Below are 22455 nucleotides of genomic sequence, written 5' to 3'. Positions count from 1 at the left end.
TTCATCTCCTGAACATTACCATTCTCCTAAGAGTTTTGAAACAGCTCTTCAGTTCTAAATCCCATTTTCTTTTCTATTTGGTTAATGTTAGCTGTGCTGGCATTTGTTCTTACAGCGGAAAAAAGAAGAGGCCTATAAGCCAGATATCTCAGGACCCTGCCGTACTTTTATGTACACAACTTTTGACATTGGGGGGAGGTATGGGAATACAACAGTTGTCAGATCAGCGCCATAGTGTGCTAACACTGCAAAAATTCTTTACACTCTTAAGTATATTTGGAGAAAAGTTCTCTTTTTTTTTTTCTTTTAACAGATCCCATGGAAGAAGACATCCTACAGGTTGTGAAGTATTGTACTGATCTAATAGAAGAAAAAGATTTGGAAAAGTTAGATCTGGTCGTTAAGTACATGAAAAGGTAGCTTAATTGCTAGTATTTGTGGCATTTAGACTATTTTTGTTAGAGCCTATGTACTAGATGCTTCAATGTGAGGCCACAAGCCTGTTAGACATCGCACTGATGAATGTAAACTGTTTGAGGTTAATTTTTATTCAAAAATGTAAAAAGAGAAGTTGGGCAGGTAATATAGGTAATTTGTGAAAAATTAATAGTAACATTTGGTGGCATTATTTGCTACAAAATCTTTTATTTCCAGACAAAAGATATAGTTTTTGTTATGGTTGTCCCTTTTCTTCATCCTGTTTTTATTCATTTTTGTCACCCTAAATCTTTCTTTAGTTTCATCTGGTTTCGGTTCTCTTCCTCTCTCCAGATCTTAATCTCTGTCTCACCTCTCCAACCTATTCTTAAAATGATTTTTATTACTTATTTATTGTGCTCCTATTGCTCTTCCCACGAGTCAGGAGGCCCAAGGTCCATTTATGACTTGCTTACTGATACTTAACTGCGCAGCTCAGCTTTTTGTGTCTTAAATTTGAAGAATATGTATTTCATGGAAACTAATCAACACCCAAAAGACTACAGCAACGTAAAAACTTTGTTATGCTTTTGTCTTACGAGACGTCTTTAGGCCTTAGAAAATGATAAAAATACAGTGCAGTTAACTGTTTCGTTGAATGGTGTATAGTAGATTCTTACCAAGCTGTCCAGAAAGAATCATGTCCTATTCTGATCTCTGTATATGAGATTTGCACTGAGGACAGCTTGTCCCTCCAGAGCTTGGTAACAAGGGTAGGATTAGGGATCGAGAGTCAGACCATATTCTGTTACCCACACGATAACTGGCATTAGGTTCTGCAGAAAAGTATGTGTAGGTGCCTTCTCCTCTCCTGTGATAGTTTCCTCAGGCCTTAGTCTTTAATTGGCTTCTAGTAGGAGCTGAGTGATAGTGGGTAACTCATACTTAACCTGTGGGCCTCCAGGCTTTGTTTCCACTTCTAGCAATACACACAATGTAGTGCCCCCCCAACCTACTATTAAAATGTCTTAATTACCTCTGACATTTGTTGGAAGAAAGATGTAGCGTGCCCATCTCAGTATGAGGGAGGAAAGAGTGGAGATCCAGAATCTTGCCGTTTCTGGTTCTTCAGAATAAAGTTTTTAGGAGGTCACCACTTTAATCACAGGCTTACAACCACTGCAAAATACTAACATTTACAAATTGATGTGAGATACCCTTTACATCAGAAAAAGTATCACCGCTGAATGTCAGAGCAATCCGAGGCATTACATGAGACTTGATACATTTAGAGATAGGGCATTACCAAAAACGAATCAAAATACTATTCGCAGTGAACTGTTGTTGATCTTGTTTTCCAGTATGAAGACTAAAACTTATTGTCAAAAGAGCAGCTACTGTAATAGTAATTTTTTTTCCTCTTCTTGCTCTCTCCCTTCAGGTTAATGCAGTCATCTGTGGAATCAGTTTGGAATATGGCATTTGACTTCATTCTTGACAATGTTCAGGTAGTTTTACAACAAACTTATGGAAGCACATTAAAAGTTATCTGAACGTGTAGTAAAGAGCTTGATGAGAGCCTGGAGCTCTCTGCTAGCTGTGCCATAAGTGCTTGTGAGGTATTTGCAAAGTGCATGATAGTAAAGCCCTGAGTTTTTATAATTTCAAATTTCTTTTTAAACAACAAAGTGTTTTGTACATTTCTTTTCAGAAAGTGCCAAATTTGTCAGTATTGCATGTAAATAATTGTGTTAAAATTCTTTTATTGTAGTATAGAATCTATTTACAAAATGTTTGTTTATAAAGTTTTATGGATTTTTACAGTGAAGTGTTTACAGTTGTTTAATAAAGAACTGTATGTATATTTTTGTACTCATTCTATTTTGTCATGCTTCAGTCTGAATATAGCTAACCCCTTTTATTAAAGCTGTAGCTTTGACTCATTTTACTAAGTAAGTTCTACACGATGACACTGTGTCAACATTTGTAGGAGTCTCTGCTGTACGTTCATCTGGCTACACTTTGTGTCTTGCTCCACTGCCTTTAGTACAGATCTAAAGCCAAGGGAAGAGTATTAGCTCATTCTCTGTTTCATTCTTCAGGGACTGAAACCTGTGTGGCCCAGCCACTCCCAAAGCACAGTGTTAGCTGAAGCATAATTGCTCTCTGGAATCCCAGCTCTGCGTATTCAGGTATACAGTTATCTCTGGAGATGTGTGCTGATAGAAGAAAACAAATTTTCAAAACAAATACTTTTATATATCTTATCTCAATTAATTTGTCTCAAGTTTCCACTAGTTAGTTATTGCTTTGGTCTTTCACAGCACTTTCTTTTGACCACTTCTTTTGAGGGTGGTGTTGTATTTTTAGACTAGCATGCTAACGGCTCAAATAAATAGAGAAATATTTACTGAATTTCAGTGAAGTGTTTCAGTTAGTTAGGTTTCAGATGCATAACTCAGGTGTTGGGAGTGCTGCTCAGGGTTTAATTGAAACTAACAAAGGTCTGTCTTGGATGGTGATCAGAGGAGGTTCTAGAGGAGTGGAAGAGAGCAAGTATCACCCCATCTTCAAAAGGGCAAGGAGGAGGCTCTGGGGAGCTACAGGCTGGTTGGTCAGCCTCACCTCAGTCCAGGGGAAGGTGATGGAACAGCTAATCCTGGACAGCGTTTCCAGGAAATGGAAGGAGAGGAAGGTGACTGGGAAGTAGCCAGCATGGCTTTATGAAGGGGAAATCATACTTAACAAACCTCATACCCTTCTGTGATGAGATGACTGGTTTGGTGGCTGAGGGGAGAGCAGTAGCTGCTGTTTCCCTTGTCTCCCATACCATCCTTGTAGACAAGCTGATGAAGCACAGGCTAGAAAAGTGAACAGTGGCATGGACTGAAAACTGGCTGAACTACTAGGCTCAGAGGGTTGTGATTAGTACCAGAGAGTCCAGCTGGAGGTGGGTCACTAGTGGCATCTGCCAGGGGTTGATACTGGGGCCAGTACTGCTTAATAAATATCTTTCTTTACTAGTAACCTGGATGACAGGACCAAATACACCCTCAGTGAGTTTGCTGAGGACACAAAACTGGGAGGAGTAACTGACACCCCAGAGGGCTGTGCTGTCATTCAGAGGGACCTTGATGGGCTGGAGAGGTTATGATGTTCAGCAAAGGCAAGTCATGCACCTAGGGAGGAATAACCCTGTGCACCAGTACATATTGGGGGGGGGGGGGGGGGGGCAATGAGCTCAAGAGCAGCACTGCAGAGAAGCAGCAGTGTGCCCTCATGGCAGAGGAGGCTGACAGCAGCATCCTGGGCTGCATTAGGCAGAGCAGTGCCTGCAGGTCAAGGGAGGTGCACCTGCCCTTTACCCACCCCTGGGGAGGCCACAGCTGTAGTACTGGGCTCCACAATGCAAAAAAAAAAAAAAAAGATGTGGACCTACTGGAGCAAGTCCAGCAAAAGGTCACAAAGATGATTAAGGGACTGGGGTACCCATCACAGGAGAAGATGCTGAGAGAGAGAGCTGAAATTCTTCAACCTACAGAAAAGAGAAGGCTCAGGGGGAAAAAAAATCTCATCAAGATGTATAAATACTTGATGGGAGGGGGTTAAGAAAAACAGAGCCAGACTCTTCTCAGTGGCACTCTGCAACAGGACAAGAGGAAGTGGGGCACAAACTGAAACAGGAACTTCCCTCTGAACACAAGGAAACACCTTTTTTTTTTTTTTTACTGTGACAGTGGTTGGTTGAACACTTGAACAGGCTGCCCCCAGAGGTTGTGGAGTCTCCATCCTTGGAGGCACAGAAAACCCAACAACTGGGCATGTTCCTGGGCAGCCGGCTCTCAGTGACCCTGCTTGAGTGAGGGTGGGGGATGGAGTAAATGATCTCAGAGGTCCCTTCCAGACTTAACTAACTAACACACAATTTGGTGATCCTAAAAGGAGAAAGGGGGGGAAAAAAAAAACACACCCACACACACAACACCCTTAAAGCATTATTTAACTGCACAAACCAGAATGTTACAGGCTATTTATAGTTAGGTATTTTCATTCTCCCTTAGTGATCTGTTTCCAGCCTCATATTTTATTCATGTTCTCTCTTCCCTAAAACTGTCTAGTGAAGGTATTTTGCAAGTTTCACAACAGCAACACTCCTCTTTCAGGAGTAGTTTCCTGAAACATGACCCCCCCCCCCCATACTCACTCCGAGAAACAAGAAGAATACAGCACGACCAGTCTTTGACATCTATGTTCTTAACTTAAGAACTCTTTTTATTAGTGTAGCTTCCATGATTGCATAGTTTGCAAAAGAAAATTATAACAATTAAATGCAGTCTCCTCCCTTTGACACTCAAGACCATTCTATTCCAAATCACTGACATGCCCAGTGATGTGAATTTGCACCACACAAACCATTCCAAAAAAACCCATCCTTTCCAATGGTATGTTTAAAGTCTAACAAACAAAAGTTTCTTGGTAAGTTTAAATTCCATTGCCAAAGGAGGCCACAGTTATAAAGCATTTGTGATACAGTCCAACATACAGTCTGGATTTAAAAAAAAAGTGGGGGTGTTTTTGAACACAGAAATGTGAATGACAAATCTGATCAGATCCAACAGCTTATTTCAAGTTAAATTTTTATAAGTAGTATTTTAAATACTAAAATTTCAGCTACATGAGAGATCATTGGTTTTATTTCAGTTTGTGCTTTTCACAAGTATTTGTTTGGCTCCTCAACACATGAATTTAAAATTACTAGGAGACCACCTGATTAAAAATACATCAAGCTGTCAGCTCAAGCAGGGCCCCAAGAGGGAAGGAAGGATAGGAAAATACTGGAATTAGACTGACTTTTGGTTATCACAGACACCATTTACCAAATGCATTCTGAACTGGTTCAGTCCCATGATGTTAGATGACTCAACAGCTTTGATGCAGCATTCAAAGTCACAGCTTACTTGCAGACAGTCGGTCATTTTTGCACATGCTTACCCACAACTCTGAAAAGAAAACAGACACTACATCTAAACTCCTCCTAGCAGCAACCCCCTGGTAATTCTGACTTGCTAAAAACCTGGCCTGCACCTCCAGTACATCTAGAACATGACAAGCAAGATGTGAGCCACTGAAATCACCGCTGAGAGCAGCAGCGTGTGCTCCAAGGGAAGTGAAGCAAAAAGAAAAAATGCTTTTGCTGGAATGTGTATTCCATTACTTTGTCAAGCCCAGAAAGGCAAGCTGCAGCCTGGCACCTCCACGTTCTGTAACAGCCCATAAAGTGACACTTTGTTTATTGAAGCAAACTATAAAACAAATGGGCCACTATGTCCATCTCCTTTATTTGCAGCTCTGCATTATAATGATTACAGGTCGACTTTCATGAACTGTACAAGCAATAAAAGGCGGCCAACTATGCTTTACATCATTGTTTCACACAAAGCAAATACAGAAATATCCAATTGCCTAATTTTCTATTTAAAAAAATTTCTATAGGCACAAAGCAGAAGAATGTTGGAAAAGAGAGTCAAGGGAAGAGGTATGCATAAATAAAGAAGTACTTCTTACATCAAAAATGTCCCAAGAATCACAAAGTCTGCAGAAGCTTGGTTAATCAAATACTGCAGTACTGATTTCATCAGTATAAAAGTGAAAGTTTTAGTTCTGTAATAAAAATTCAAATTTATTTTATTTTATTTTAGAGGGCGGGGGGAAAGGGTAGAAGGAAGGTGTAAGAGAAGGAAGGGCAAACTTTAAAACAGCAGCCAGTATTAGGAAGGGCAGTGGGAGAGGTGAACAGGCACATTGGAACCGTGGGAACATGTAAATTGACCACTGTCAAACCAGTGTAAATTTCTTGGTTTCTCATGGAAAACATTTTATCCACATATTTTCCTCTCAAACATAAATCCAACACTGTCTTCAATATATGACTTTGTTGGTGACTTTTAGAACAGGAATAGGGAGTTTATTCCTGCCATTCCATTGCTGTAAAAAGTTATCTAGATGATTTCAAACACTTTCTTCAGCTCTACGATAAGCTGCCAGTCAGACTTCTGCATTTCATCTCTGAACCAGTCCTTCAGAGCATCGATGGACTGACGACTGATCTGTAATACACAACACAAACCCATCAGAAACATATACGTGTACTAATAAAGGTAGTTTTCAGTGTGCTGGAAGCAGTTAATTTAATCAAAGGGCAATGATCTGCACATCAGGAAAGGTAGTCCTAATTCCAGTTTTACTACTGATCTGCATAACCCATCTCACCCATTTCTGTTCATTTCTCCTCATGTCCTTTACCTGGTCTGCAGTGACTGCAGAAGCACAGATCATCCCACTCCTTGCACAGTGATGCGAGAGCCTGTGACCAGGAGGGAACTCCTGTTTCCCCCACTGCCAAGCATCACTGGCACCACCTCGCAGCATTGTCACAGGTCCTAGACCTCCAACTGAAAAGCAGCTGTGCCCCCCCCCCCTTCCCCATTACACATGGGGACATGCCCTTAGTGGGAAAAAACAGGTCTTACTGCATGGTAAATAAAGCAGCTTTAAGAACCTGACGAGCTATGGCTTTGCCTCTGACAGCAGAAAACTGAGCGAGGGATCATATCTAGCCTGAACCCTGCATTCCAGAATCTGAGCAACTGAAGTTTGTGCAATAAATTGCACAAGTTTCAAACCAGGCAAATACAATCATGCTGTAATGCCATGGGGGACTGCTATGCTGCTCTGAGCACTAACTACATATAAAGTTATGCAACTAGCTAATTTGCCATTTACCTTCTCAGGTGCAGTGATTTGCAGGATATTTTTAGCTACTGCATATCATTCATTTGATTCTCTTAAGTAGCACTACTGCAAATCTCAAACTTAGGGAGAAACTAGGTTGAATAATACCACACATGCAAAATACCTTCCATCAGAGAATAACCAACATTTGTAATTATCTAGGGTAAGGTTTTCAGGCTTGACACAACATTTTCACTCCAAGCAAACAAGATACCACTTCGTCATAGGCCCTTCGCAAAAATATAGATTGCTTTTACCTTACTGACGAGGATATCTGTTGCTTCAAAATGTCGTCCATACATTTTGGGCGATTCACCAGGAATAGGTTCTATTTTAACACATACTTCTTGGCCTTTTTTTGCAACATCCACTGGCTTATGGTTTATTTCAATACTTGTAACTATTCCAATTTCAACAAACTGTAATACAATGAAGCAGCTGTAATACACATAAGCAAAACCTGTGTGCACACACTCTTCTTTAAGTTCCTCTCTATATACACAACTTGTTCATATGAAGTAATGTACTATCAGAGCAGGAAGTGGCATAGCAATGCATATTGCAAGTGTATCATACCAAAAAGGGCGATGATATCAACTTATAGTTCATCCAAGACACCAATTTGTTACATTTTAAAATATCAGGAGTTGACTGTCCCTTGTATCAGTTACCAAGAGTGGCAATTTTGCTCATTACTTTGCATCCCCAATACAGAAATTGCAGCTGGGGAAGAGAGGGAGGTTGACCAACACTTCCATCCTCCAGCCATGCTTCTTGGTACAGCGCTGCAGAACTTGTGCAGAACTCCCTGCACCTCTGCTAGAGGTTAAAACTATATTCCAGCAGATAAAACCTATTTTAAAGTGACTAATCCCTGAGAAAGAGACTTGACCTAAGACTGAATCTCATACAAGAATCCCAATAAGAGAGACACGTGGAGCTACTTGAGAGAGTCCAGCAAAGGGCTACTAAGATGATGAGGGGACTGGAGCATCTCTCCTATGAGGAAAGGCTGAGAGAGATGGGCCTGTTCAGCCTGGAGAAGAGAAGACTCGGGGGGGGATCTGATCAACGTGTACAAGTATCTGAAGGGAGGGTGTCGAGAGGATGGGGCCAGACTCTTCTCTGTGGTGCCCAGCGACAGGACGAGAGGCAACGGGCACACACTGAAACACAAGAAGGTCTGTCTGAACACGAGGAAAAACTTCTTTCCTGTGAGGGTGACAGAGCACTAGACCAGGTCACGCAGAGAGGTTGTGGAGTCTCCTTCCCTGGAGATATTCAAAAGCTGTCTGGACGCGATCCTGGGCAACGTACCCCAGGCAACTCTGCTTGAGCAGGGGGGTTGGACTAGATGATCTGCAGAGGTCCCTTCCAACCTCACCCATTCTGTGGTCTCCTGTACACTGGGGAAGCACATGCAAATGCCTCCTGATGTAGCACCCCAGCAACTACCGGTAGGTCAGAACAGCCATAGGCAAGATGCTCATACTTACGTTTTTGCTAGGTACACACATGGGAGTGCCCTGCTTCACCTGGCCTGCTTCCACAACCACACCCATAACTATTGGGTCACGGGAGTTGAAAATAAACTGAGGGAGTATTTTCATCTTGCAAGGAAATACTGCTATATGCCTGGGAGAGCACAAAGAAAAGGCATTTTGAAATAGATACTGGAACAGTGCACACAATATTAACAATTCTGCCTTCTCACACACATCTGGGGCATTTATTCTAGTAGTATCACTTGGGGAGAAAACATGCAGGAAATTTCAGTCTTGTTAATTCTAGTCAATACTTGATCTATAGGGAATAATAATCAACTATGGCTGGCATAAATGGTATTTTGACTGGCTTGGGCAGCCAACTAAGACCAAAATCGAAGGAGCAGTAATTAAAGTATATAATTATACTCTCAGAACAGCATGGGAATATAACTATTATTGCCACAACCCATCTCAGTGACTTAAAATTCAAGGTGTGGTGTGTGTGTTTTTAAAAAAAAAAAAAAAATCTTAGCTATACAAACTCCATTTGGGATCAGAAGAAAGAACTTGTCTGAGAAATAGTGACCTGGGTTCCGGAAATTAAGTTTTAGATCCCTACAAATTCTTGATGATAGCATATTCACATTACTGCACTGTACACTGGAAGTACACAAATATGGAACAGCAGAACCTAAATACTTTCAGTTTTGTTTGCCTAACTCTGCAAGACTAACTCATCTGTCAAAACTAGGAAGAGAAACTAAATATACAAAGCAAACCTTAATAAGAACACTCCATATTATATGATAGTTTAAGCTAAACCTTATAATGTTTTTCACAACTTATACCCTAGTAAGCCTAACTCCACATGGCAACAATTAGACTGCGACTGCAGTTCCTGACAGTTATCAATTTATTGTCCTACTCTCATTCTCCTTTCCTTCCTCCCCCTTAGAACTACACGCTAAATAAAAATATGAAGACATGAAGTTAAACACAATTTCATTTAGTAATAAAACAATTAAGACGCAATTTGGGAAGCATCCAAAGGAGGATGACTCGCACTTACTTGAACTCCTCTTGTTTCTGTTTTTTATAGTCTTGTCTATATTTTGTGAAGGCATCAAATAAGTGATAAATTATTTCAGCACTAAAAATCCGGACTCCTAAGCTATCAGCCATTTCCTGTGCATCACGCTCAATCCTTACATCAAATGCCAGAATAACTGCATATCTGCATGTAAAAAGAAGTTAAGCAGTTCATTAGACAGACCATGAAACTAAAGCTAAGAAGGGAGTCTACTATGCATTTATCAACACAGCAAAGAAGTTACTTACTGAGGGTCATGCTCCAGCATAACTGATGCTTTCATAACATCTTTTTTATGGACAGGACCTATGTTAATTCCTGCATACTGCCGAAGAGGAAAGCCATACAAATCAGTCACTAATCATTCTGAATTAAAAGGAAACAGTTATAAACCAAAATGTAAAAACATCATCAGACACAGCATCAAGTACTTACTGGCACTTCTGATGTTTTAAGAAACTCAAGTAATGCTTCTAAAGAGCCTAAAGTAGAAGCCTGGACATAAACACCTTTCTCTTCTAATTTGATTGCATTCAGTGTTTGCTTCAGTTCATGTATTAATTCATCCTTTAGAAAGAAAAGCAAGTTTTAGTTCTACTGCTGTTATGCTACAGCAACGTACAAAGTTCCTCTGTTCATAAGCTGTTGAGATAAGTGATAGCCATACTGATAGGTACCAACTTACAAAATTGCAGTATGGTTCATAAGTAGCCCTGTGATGTACTGCTTCCTGTTTCTGACATTAGAAAAGCCTCTACTAACCTGAACTACCTGATGATTTTGCAAAAAGTTGATCCCATAACACAAAGCAGATGCCCATCTCTGAGGTACTAACATTTCTCTGCAGACTACAAATTGCTCTCTCCAGCACAGCAAGTTTTTACCAGTGAGGCTGACTGAATACAAGCAAAACGCAATGTGTGGCAGTATCTTTGGTTGCTTGACTGAAGCGCAACAGTAAGAGCAGATACTCCCAAATTTGTTAGCTGCAGAGGACTGAAAGCCTTTTATTCTGCAGTGCCTGGATACAAAACAAAAGGTACAAGAGCAACAAGGCCATCTTGCTGCTTTCAGAGAAGTTGAAAGTCCATTTCAGTCTATGCCTCTTAAAAACCCAGTCGGTGTTTTCTTTGGTTGGACATTCACCTTTACTTCACACACTAAAATGCCCACTGCTAGCCCATTTCACATACCTACACACGTGCACCCAGGCAAAGCCTGTACTTGGGGGACTTGAAAGATAAAACTTCTTTTAGAGAAAAAGGTAAGTAGACAATTCAGTGCTGCATGCTTAAAAGTGAATTAACACTAATTCAATAATGGTCATAATGATATGGAGTTTTTCCCTATTTAAACTGACATTTTGACTTTGGCAAACAAACCAAAATTCAGATGAGATGCTCTTAAGACAGTTGCATTCTTTCTTATATCATTTTGATAGTCTAAGTCCCAAAAGAGATGTTACGTGTAGAGTCCTAAATCAGTTTTTCCAGTTCTGATAGTTTGAGGAACTCCACTAACGTATACTGGCCTAAAATTATTTCATCAAAATATATCAACTGCAACAAATACCAAATCAGTAATTAACATATATTCAAATTGCACTCTGATACTTGTTTTCAAGCTTTATTCCATAAGTACAGACAACCCAATAAGACATCAATAATAAGCTAAGAATCAAGATGTGTCACCGCACTAGCACTTCATATGGACACAAAGCTACGGCATGTTATTTTAACAGTTTTTAAAACTGCAATAAGTTATTTGCATACTGAACGCTCACCATTTGAATGAACCTTGTCACCAGAGAACTTTATTACCCTCAGTTTAAGTGTCATATTTCAGCATTAGCCATCCCCATAATACTGACTGGAGTTCTACACACCAAGAAACACCTCACCTTCAGAACTGGGACTTCATCCTCTTTATATGCTACAAGCAACGGCAAACCAGCCAGTGTTTTTTCCAAATCCTTCCCAAGAATCTTCACACCCTGAGCAGCAACAACCTCTTTGTGCTTTTCATACTGGTTCTGAAAAGAAGAAGATACACTAGCTAAACGTTCATGTGGATGCTACACAGCAAAATAAAGCACTACTGAGTGGAGAACTTGCCCCCAAGTAAGCATGGCAGACAGTCTGACAGGGAAGCCCAGCAGGTCCCCTCCACCTTCAGTGATTTTCTCTACTCATCATTCCTGAATATGCATCTTTCAGTCTCTGTGCTTACCTCTTCTCCCTTCAGATGTACTTTTTTTTTGGGGGGGGGGGGGGGGGGGGGGAGAGAACGGGGACCAGGGAGAAGACAGGCAGCCTTCTCTAGAACTGAAAAGGAGGCCCAAAAGGGAGACATACTAGAAAACAGCAAGCAGTGATATAAGCAGCTGCTTACTAAAGCACAAAATTCAGCCCCATACAGAAACAAGGGAAAGAGGCTGACAGCTTAACTAAAGTTGTCACTACTGAGACTCAAGTGAGAGAGTCCAAGGCTCTATGCAGGAAGAACTGCCGCCTCCTTCTCCTGCTTGAGGCCTCCCATCAAACCTTCTCAAGCACCTTCCTGAGATAGTTGCGTCTGCAGTTTCCCAAGCAGCCTACAGATTTTCCTCCCCAGCCTGGGGGAACTTCAAAGGCCTCTACAGCATCATAGAAGCCAGGTATTTTTGAAGACCTTCAAATCATTGTTTAAAGGGTTTTCTAGTTTTTTTCCCCCCTTGTTGTGGGGAATGCTTCATCCTTTCCTTGAAACCGCAAGGCAGCTTCCTTCCTCTGTAAGGATTTCATTCCTGTAAGCCTCTATTCTCAAGCCTGTCATACCAAAGTCTGTTTTACTTCAAGGATGACAATTCACCCTGAAGAGGCTGAACTGAAACGTACCCTCAATCCCCTGCTTCAAAAAACCCAGCTCCCCTAGATCACTCGCCCAACTAAAGGTTCCCAGATCAAGCACCCTTCATCCTGCTGCTGGTAGCTTACACTCCCCCTCCCAAAGTACAGAAACTCCTCTGAAGATATTGCTGACTGGAACAGCAACATAACAGATTACAGATTGAGTCCCATAAATGAAGTTCAGTCTTATAACACACCAAAACAGTCCCACACACCAGTTTTTATCTTCCGCTTTAAATAAAGTAAAACAAGCAGATAAAAGTGCTTTCAATTCATACCTCACAGTAAATAGGATATATTCAATAGCTTCCAACAAAGGAGAGGTCTTAACCTATGGATAAATGTCAATATTCCCTTTTCTACTTTCTAGCAATTATCAAGTCATGACTGTAAAGCTGCACTCCAAAGTGGGAAACCTGACTTAAATTCTCCAAGCTGTCCTACCCCTCGGCTGTATTATCAGGCTGCCATATATCCAAGGGGAAAAAGTGCCTCTTGTCCTCCTACTTAAAAGTAGGCCAAGAAGCTCTTGTTCAGATTCCACCTCATCCTCAATAATGCACCTTTAAACACCTCTGAGGCCACGATGATCTCACAGCGAAAGTTCACCATGGCAGATGGAACAAATGCCAAGGTCAACCCAGGCCTGAGCAATTACTAGTACTATGTTACAAGAGTATAAAAGGTTGCAGGAAGGGACCAGATTTAACGTTAAGGACTACAGCCACCCACAAGAACATGCTTCTCCAAAGTGATCTTTTTCAAATCACACATATAGCTTAGTTTCTGTGGCTCCCCTCTTCATTTTACAAAAACAGTACAGAAAGGATTTCAAATTCAGTGTTTCTTCCTTGATGACACAATCCTATTAGGACTAGGACAGTAAAACCTCCAACAACTCAAAAATGAGAAAGGGCTGTAGATTCTGCATCTCATATCACCATTTACTCTTAGAAACTCACTCATTCAGTTTTCTTGAATCAAGTTTAAATGCTTTTTGCTAATAAAAAAACCCAACATACTTTTTACAGATAACATTTTAATTCAAAAGTCACCATACTAGTACTAGTAAATGGAAATTTAAGATGAAAATCTGCCTTCTATCACCTAGCCACATGCCCAAATCCCTTATCATTAAAATGGACACATCTGAATCCTCACTGCAGGGAAACTCCTTGATCCTTTTCTTTGGCACTACCATCACAGGCACAACACCGATAGATATACGCATGTGCAAGTACACCACAAAAAACACACTGTAGATGTACACTATACTCCATTTTAACTCATCTTTAGATATTGCTACTATATCTGCAGTCTACTATATTTTCATGTTTTAATAAAACATGATTTTTCAGGTTCTAAATTTCTTCTACATCTCAACACACCATCCCGTTTCCATACCTTAACTCGCAGCTCCTTCATAGGAGGAGGTAACAGAAGACCTCTAATCTGAGTTACTATAGGACCTTCTACTCCAGGAACAATAATTGTGTCTCCTTCTTTCAAGCGTCCATTAATCAAAATAACATCTATGGTGGTGCCCATACCAGGCAGTGCTTTAACCTGAATGAAAGTGAAAAAGAGTTACTCCTTTAACCACTTTAAACACACCTCTTTAATCAAGAAGCAGGGAGAAGAGAGAAACTTCTAGATGAATTTATAAGAGCAGCGCTGTATTACCTCCATGACTTGAGCTCTCAGCTCTTGACACTCAGCCAGTCTCTTGGTCAGCATAGTTTGTGTTAGTTCAACAAGAAGAGCTATCAGACTTCCCATTCCATCCCCTGTGTGAGCAGAGGTAGGTACAAGAGAAACAAAAGTGCGGGGATCCTTATTCTCATAAAACAAGGCAGCATTCAATCCCTAGAATTAGGATCAATAGTTATGGGGTGGGGGAAGATAAATAAAAACAAACAAACAAATAGTATTAACAGTAATGTTCAGTCCCAGCCAATTATGATTGCATTTTTAAAATTCTAATTCAAAAAAAAAAAAAGCCATTGTTACCAACAATATGCTATGGAACACGCAGCCTCAACCCACACTTGGGATCAGTATGGGATAACTCTACAAAATAATTATACAATGCTGTCCAGAAGTTAAATGTAACGTCACCAAGAGAAGTTCCCAGAATTGATGCGACTCATGCCCTGCCAATGTCCAAGGGAACAAGAGACAGGCGGGTTTCTCTCAGGCAATCCCCAAAGCAGGAAAGAATAGGGACAGAAAACTTGATCTACTGCTCATGACTCCACTGACCACACACAGCAGTTAGCTGTTACTTTTCCCCCAAACTGGCACTTCATGGATAGAGCAGTTGAAAAAGAGCAGAGTTTAACAACAACAACAAAGTTTAGTTTATGAGAAGTAAACCCTGATGCGTCAGAAAAGATGCTACAGTTTTCTTGATACTGGCTGTTGGTTTGTGAAACAGGCTTCTAAAAATTACTTTCATTAATGCTTCTGTTAAAAGAACAGGCTCGAACATTCCAGCTTACCTGTTTTGCAAATTCCACTATGATAGCTTTTGCACGTTCTTCAAATTCATCTTTTGTATTCTTCTTCTGCTTCTTTAAAGTGACCGCTACATCTGTATCTGGACTTTTTTTCCAGTCATATAACCTATCAATCTTGAAAATGAAATATTAATATTTAGTCTTGTACACTTTCTGAAGGACATCTTTAGGCTTATACCACCCATTTGTGAGAAATACTTATACCGCCAGAGCTGGCCACCCTTTTGCTCCAGTAGTCAAATTAAATCTCTATTTGCTTTAACTGCAATATATTTCTGTCTATATATTTATCCAATGTTGGATAGTATTTCACAAGCAATACTACTTCAGGTTTTAATTTTTAAAACCGTGTTAATCTAGGTTCATATGGAAACAGCTTATGTACATTAATTACATCAAGTTTAAGATAAAACAAATTCATAAGAAAGATTCATGCACAATTCCATATATACAAAGATATGAGGGTTTTTGCCTTCCCTCCCTCCCTCCCCCCCCCCACAAAAGAGATAGCAAATATTTTTAAAGAACTTATAAGGCTTGCTGGTGAGAATTCGGAAACTTTCCTACGCTGCTACAGAGAAGAGACCACAAAGGGGTCGTTCAAGACACACAACTGCATGCTTTAGAGACACATCACTAAATCAAAGCAGGTCAGACTCAGTCCACGAAACTATATTCACATAAGCTAAACTCCTAGTTAGCAAGCTTCTACAACATTCACAGGCTTCACTGTACTGTGATATACACATTTCTAAACTAATGCATGTTAGACATCACAACTCCATGCTCATTACAACCACACTATTTTCTAAGTCTCATATAACACAAGTTTGTGTTTGCTGTATAGCTCAGGACTATATATTTAGAAAACAGATCAAGACCTAGACACATGACAAAACTACAACCTGAAATGCAAAAGCTTTTTGCTATTTAATCTCAGACTCACTGTAAGCCTTAACAGCTCTCCATCCAATAGTTTTTTTAAAAGTAAATATTTTCAGTAACAAGGTAAAGGTTTTCTCAGTTCCAATGCCTTCAGTCTTAATACTTACTTCATTTTTGAAAGCATGTTGCAGTTTTTACACTATATGTGAATACTCTTTTATAAGCTGTCTGCCAGCATGTCAGGTGTCCAATGACTCTAGATGTTGCAAGTAGTTTCCTTAATACAATTCATGCAAGTCATCATGAAAAAAACAGCTCTGCCACTACAAGTTCTCACGCGTAAACAATAACTAGCTCTATCATCTAATACTGCAAAGTCTGAAATACTTCTACCAGTGACTGACAATAATACATACATTATGGTGACATGAGCCTAAAAGCCAGTCTGTCTTCAATCCACAAACCAACAAGTATCATTAACTAAAATAAAGTAGGTATTTTAAGTGAAGCTTGTCTTTCAATTTTATAAAAAGAAAACACAACTCCACACAAATCCATCCAAGTAGCTCCAAGTAGGGGGAGAGGGGGGCCATACAACTGAGATGCAACTTACACAAGTGTGAATCATATACTGAAGTCATAAGATAAGAACTTATCCGTAAGAACTCTGGGAAGATCTGTTAGATTGTTCTGCAAAGCTCCCATAAGGCCATACAATTATTGGGCAGAGGTGTCAAAAACGCAACAGAAAGAATTCAAGAACCACTGCTTCAAGCTACACAAACAGTTTGATTTTATAGAAGAAACAGAAAGTTGTCAAATGCCAAACATACTATTAGAGATGTCGGAAAAGTTATCTTACCTTGTTGAGAGCTACTATAAAGGGGCATTTCTTAGATTTCAACAGGTTTATTGATTCAATTGTCTGTGGCTCCAAACCATGCATGATGTCAACTACAAGAATAGCAATATCACAAAGCGAGCTTCCTCTATTTCTTAGATTGCTGTGGCATTAAGAGGGGGGAAAAAAAACAAACAGTCATGCAGGAACAGAACACTAAGAAAAAAACACTGAATAAACAGTGCTAAACTTGTATTGACCAATAAAAAGCAAAAACTGATCAAATAGTTTTCTCACACAAAAATATTGAGAACTACATACCAACGAAACATCCAAATCACACCAAGTTTAAACTCCATTTCACAAAATATATTTGAGTATTCGTAGGCAAAAATAAGAGGAAGCTACTATTTTCCAGAACTTTTCCTATTATCATATATTTTTACCATTTAAGATACCTTCTGATTTGTTCAGAGTGAGAATGAAGTTTCAGTGAAATACAGGAGTACCAAATCTGAATGAGACCGGCAATTCAATATTACATAAAGACTTCAAAGATCAAACATCTGTAGTACAACAAAAAGCTAGCCAGAAGATGAAGAGCTATCAGTGATAAGATGCCAAGAAACGGGCAGTACATTAACAAGTGCCCTAAGACTTGGCATTTCAATGCTTTTAGAGGCTTATGTTTAAGAATGTCACATCAAAGCCACCTTAACACTTTCGTTTGGGTATTCCCCCGGAGCACTACCTCAGTGAATACACGTACATGTTATGGTTTAAGCTTAAAAGTTCATTTAGTGGATTATTTACATGTCATTGCTGTTTGTAGGCAGCCTGTGAACAGTGTAAGGAAGCAGTTACCAATAGCAAAAGTCAACTTGTAGCCTTAGGAATTCAGTTACCTTAAAGGGGACACTATGAACTGGAGGCTAAGATATAGACGCTTTAATTTTTTAAACCAGCATATTTATGTCATCTGAGATTCTCACCTTTTCTCTTCCAGCTAGCTTTCTGCATCTGTCTTTTCTTTCACACTAACTATTCAGAAATAAAGTTACTTTTATATGCCTTTTCAAATATTCTTGGCTCAACTGACATGAGGACAGAAAAGTTACAGGCCAGCAGTTAACCAGACATAAAAAGTACCTGCAAAGCAAGTAAATCCACTTACTCTAGAATTCTACTCTACTCTAATTTGTATTAAGCAAGAAGAAACACAGTGGATTAGGCAAAGACCTAGTACTTTGTTAAAACATATGTAGACGCTTTGACTATCATTTCTGAAGAGAACAATATTGTAAGAACGAGCATTACCTGAAAGATTCGTGTCCTGGAGTGTCAATTATCAGCATTCCTGGAATTTTTATGTTCTCTCTGTCAAACTAACATTTCCAAATATTAACCATCTTGAAAAGATTACACAAGGAAAAAACCTTCAGAGCTCACAGTCTTAGTGATAGCACTCACTTCAAAGATCCAGATATGTATTTTAAGCAGGGCTGGCACCTTCCCTTAGCCAAATCAGTTACAGCTCATTTCAATACAAAATACAAAACACTAATATGATGCAGCACATCCCCTGGCTATCAGGTATCCATAAGCTTAGCTAAGAGGACTTATAAAATAAGGTAGCCTATAGAAGAAAAAACAGTTTAGGCTGCTGAGATTTATCCTACCTGTCTTGAACATTTACTCTCCTTCACTGATCTTACAGTTTTAAGAAGCTGAGTAAAATCTTAAGAAAGGCACTATAGAAGTGAGAGGCAATTTTCTGTTTGGGTTTTAGGAAGGCTGTTGCTGCAGCCTCATTATACTCAGTTTCAGTCAAATGTTCTGGGCACACTCTCCTCGTTAAACATTTCCTCAGCAGTTTACTGACTAGTTTTGTAATTATGAAATTCTTTAATTTCATATATTCAAAATTCAGATACAGTATGTAGCATCTACGACAAACAATGCACAACAGTTACTATTTCTGCATCATGATAAAATTCATCGTCCACAAAAATGCTCAATTTCAGTACGCATAGTTAAAAGTGCAGATGTTTCTTTAAGAGAGGGCATTTTAATAGAACATTCACTTACTAAGTTTCAAAAGTCTTAGTTTGCAGCCAAAACATTGACAAATAAGCAGTCCATAAGTGCACTGTCCAGAATGGGGTAAACAGTGCTTGTATATCTTGCTGAGGAAACAGTAGTGCATTAACTGAAAACAGCATGAGCCACATACATTAATTAAAACCAAAAAAGGAGAACCTCCCCTTTAGACAGGAGGTGGGTAAAGGGATAGGAATTAAAAAACATAAAAATAAAAAGCACACACCCACAAATTAACTCCAATATCGGAGACTAAGGGAAAAAAAGGCATCTACCCTTGCCAACAAATCTTACAAGGCCTAAATAAGAACTGGTTTATTTTTAAAAACAGTATTTGAAGTGCTATAACTTACATTTTTCACCATCTTAGTTTGTTCATTAATAGCTTCAAGGGGAACATTAGTCGCACCAATCTGCTGAGTGATACCACCAGCTTCACTGTCCTGTACATGAGTATGGCGGAGCTAAAAACAACACAGAGAGCATAGAAGAGCTGAATTCAAAGACAGAAATACTTGCATGTAAGAGACTATTTATAATCATGTCAAAGGACACTATTTTCAAGAAAAATTGCATAAGCATGGACAAAAAGATGCAAGGAGACTTCCACATTCCACATCTTACCTTATCTAAAATTTTGGTCTTGCCAGTGTCTACATGTCCCAGGACACAGATAACTGGTGCTCTGAGCTTTTCAGTGTTCACATTCTTGCTGTTTTCAGCTCGCCGCTTCTAGAAACGTAGGTTTAAAAATTGGTAAGTACAAACCAAAGAAAAGCTCACCTCTTAGCTTGATTACATACGCATGTTAATTTGGGGACTTAAATTCTGAAGTTAATTCAAGCAAAAGTAATTCGCAAATCAATAAAAAAACCTCACAGCTAACAGTTGAAATGGGGAGTTTTTGTTACAATCTAGTAGGCTAAGTTATTATATCCACTAACATGTAGTTTTAAGAGCGCACTCTGTAGCAGCATCTTGAGCCAGAAAAGAGAAAGTTAGGAACCACAAAAAGAAATTGAACAGTTTAGAAATTTATTTTTAAAACTGAAATATCGATAACAAGTACAACTCTTAGAGGAAATGACACTTAAGTGCACGTTCTTTGCAGTCACGTCCTCTAAAGCAAAATACTTCGGATTCAGGAAAAAACAGGTCTATTTCCTTATTTAACCCACCTCCTGGGTCTCAATACTAGTCATAACACAGCCACCATTTTGACAAACACGGTTAAAAGGCTTTTCTCTGAACTGAAAATTGAAAGCGTCTCTTACACAGTGCAAAAGAATTCCCCAAATAAAGCTGCTTCGTAATACCTCAATTCTCCGTTTAGCTTTGTCATAGGCACGCTCTTCCTTAGTGCGGTCATCGTCAGAGTCATACTCTGAATCAGAGCTAATCTCCTTGCTAGGCTTTTTCTCCATAGATTGTTTTCCAACAGCTTGGGAATCTGTCTCTCTCTCATCTGAAGTCTTTTCATCCTCATCTTCGCTCCCTTCGCTTTCTGCATCTTCAGAGTCTTCACTCTCCTCCTCCTCTTCCTCCTCCTCCTCTTCCTCCTCATCCTCCTCCTCCTCCTCCACTTCATTTTGTTCTTTGACTTCAATGTGGACAGGTTTGCTCTCTAGCAAAGAAAAAAAATAAAATCTAAAGTAAAAAAAGTCTGTATTGAATTCAGACTTGTCAGGAGGGGGCAACAAAACAAAGAAATCAAGAAAGTCTACTGCATAAAAGTAAGGAATGAGATCAGGTTCCAGTGAAGAAGTCCTATGCAAGATAACTTTTCAACTTTCTGCATCAAGTTTTTCATGTCTAGAGCTGCTGACTTAAGCATTTAGAATCTGTGCCAGCAGAGCAAGTTTGGAGAAGGGAGGGAATAAGGATATGATCGGTCATTTTCAAATATCCAGAGAAATAAAATGATGTCCTTTAAAACCCTATGCACTTCATTAAGTGCATTCATAAATTAATTCCTTTAACATAGAAGCAATGCTCCAAATTCAACACAGAATGGATTCAGTGAATTACAGATGAAAGTGTATTTAAAAGACAAAGTAAGAATTGGAACTTCCGAACTTCCGATTCTTACAGTCATTTCTACTTCTTTAAAAACCTCATCTTAAGGTTTTCTTGAATAGTTTAGAGAAGATTTATATTTCCAGAAGAATTAATGAGTAAACAAAAACAAATGGGAAGCTTTCAAAGAAAAAAATTATTTTTTGATCATTTGTTGTACTTGTGAAACTATAGAAACAACTTTATGAACACTCTTTAAAGCTAAGCATCCTTCCTTACAGGGTTGCTAGGAGGTATGCTGCTCTTAGTTATCTTTCCTTGCTACACTGGAAGTCCGTCAGCTTAATAACATACTGAGTCTAAATCCCAGGAAGGTTCTTTTTCTGGATTGCACTGGCAGATCATTCAAATCTGATCAGCCAGTAGAATGCCCGAGATGTGACATTCTCCCCAGGACAGTGGCAACAGACCAAAACAGACTTTCAAGAAGATGAGCAGTCCTTCCTAGTCAAGGTAGGACAACCTAGCACCACAGGAACACCCACGCGTGCTGAAATTATTTCAGACTGCTGAACATATACATATCTAGAATATCAAACTTGAAAGCACAGGTGCTAGAAGTGTGGGGCTGAATATAAGTCAGAATATTCAAAACTAGTCTTTGATCTTAAGAAAGAACGAAGATAGATCATGGAAGGATTAAGTACAGCAACCGACTCCCCTTCAAGAAGATTAACAGCAGCACCGTTTCCTCCGCCTCTGGAGAAACATATTTGAGAAGTTATCCCTACATGCTTGCTGAGCTCTAACTTCTCCATATGCATTGCTATTAGTTGGAGACAGAATATGGGCTTTGACATGCCCAGTACAGCTGTTATGCTCAGGGACATGAATGCGTTGATAATTTCTCCCTTTCTTCTTCTCTCCCCTCTCAAAGCAAGAGGTAAGATACGTAGAGCTTACTATAACACATGCATACTATCTTTCACACTGTCTCAGTCCCTCACTTATTTGAGAACTTATCTCAAAAGTATTCTTTCAGAGGTCGCAAAAATGTGTGTAGTGGAATTGTTAAGGCTTTGAAATGGTTACTAGAAAAATGTAGTACAGGGTTAAAAGTTTCCCTAGACTCCTAGAGGTGGTTTAAGTACATTAAGTAGAGGGGATTTTTACTTCTGTAAAAAAAACAAACAAAAAACTCAAGTGACTAATTTCAGGTGATAAGTACACATACTAACATCTCAGAAGAGTCCTCTTGATTAGAATTTGAACAGTTTTCTGAAAGCTCTTCCTTTAAGGGAGGTGAGGCACTTATATCTATTTCTTATCACTCTTGCTTCATCATTCATCTAACTGAGGAATTGAGGAAAGGGGGAGAATTGTAACACAATATTGTTTTCTCCAAACACAAAAACACTCA

General features: G+C 39.3%; 2 protein-coding genes across 13 annotated transcripts in view; one reads left to right on the top strand and one right to left on the bottom strand.

Moving 5' to 3' along the window:
- Positions 1 to 2281, top strand: part of REV1 (REV1 DNA directed polymerase) — a 62468-nt gene extending 60187 nt beyond the window's left edge. For all 12 annotated transcript variants that reach the window (XM_068924385.1, XM_068924369.1, XM_068924337.1 and 9 more), the window contains 2 exons: positions 314 to 416; positions 1859 to 2281. In XM_068924385.1, the coding sequence (XP_068780486.1) occupies positions 314 to 416; positions 1859 to 1970 (215 nt within the window). In that variant the 3' untranslated portion in view covers positions 1971 to 2281. The remainder of the gene's footprint in view (positions 1 to 313; positions 417 to 1858) is intronic.
- A 2374-nt stretch (positions 2282 to 4655) lies between these two features.
- The window catches only part of EIF5B (eukaryotic translation initiation factor 5B), a 39243-nt gene continuing 21443 nt past the window's right edge, over positions 4656 to 22455 (bottom strand). Inside the window, exons 10-24 of the mRNA XM_068924281.1 lie at positions 20336 to 20643; positions 19644 to 19751; positions 19373 to 19483; positions 18237 to 18304; positions 16941 to 17082; positions 15176 to 15307; positions 14358 to 14540; positions 14079 to 14240; positions 11687 to 11818; positions 10222 to 10353; positions 10035 to 10111; positions 9766 to 9930; positions 8706 to 8844; positions 7467 to 7628; positions 4656 to 6524 (exon numbers count right to left, since the gene is read on the bottom strand). Coding sequence (XP_068780382.1) covers positions 6417 to 6524; positions 7467 to 7628; positions 8706 to 8844; positions 9766 to 9930; positions 10035 to 10111; positions 10222 to 10353; positions 11687 to 11818; positions 14079 to 14240; positions 14358 to 14540; positions 15176 to 15307; positions 16941 to 17082; positions 18237 to 18304; positions 19373 to 19483; positions 19644 to 19751; positions 20336 to 20643 — 2129 coding nt within the window. The 3' untranslated portion in view covers positions 4656 to 6416. The remainder of the gene's footprint in view (positions 6525 to 7466; positions 7629 to 8705; positions 8845 to 9765; positions 9931 to 10034; positions 10112 to 10221; positions 10354 to 11686; positions 11819 to 14078; positions 14241 to 14357; positions 14541 to 15175; positions 15308 to 16940; positions 17083 to 18236; positions 18305 to 19372; positions 19484 to 19643; positions 19752 to 20335; positions 20644 to 22455) is intronic.

This window comes from Struthio camelus, chromosome 1, assembly GCF_040807025.1.
Source record: "Struthio camelus isolate bStrCam1 chromosome 1, bStrCam1.hap1, whole genome shotgun sequence".
In the NCBI taxonomy this organism is placed as follows: domain Eukaryota; kingdom Metazoa; phylum Chordata; class Aves; order Struthioniformes; family Struthionidae; genus Struthio; species Struthio camelus.
Note: the sequence above shows the minus strand (reverse complement) of the source record. Positions and strands in the feature narration are given on the sequence as shown.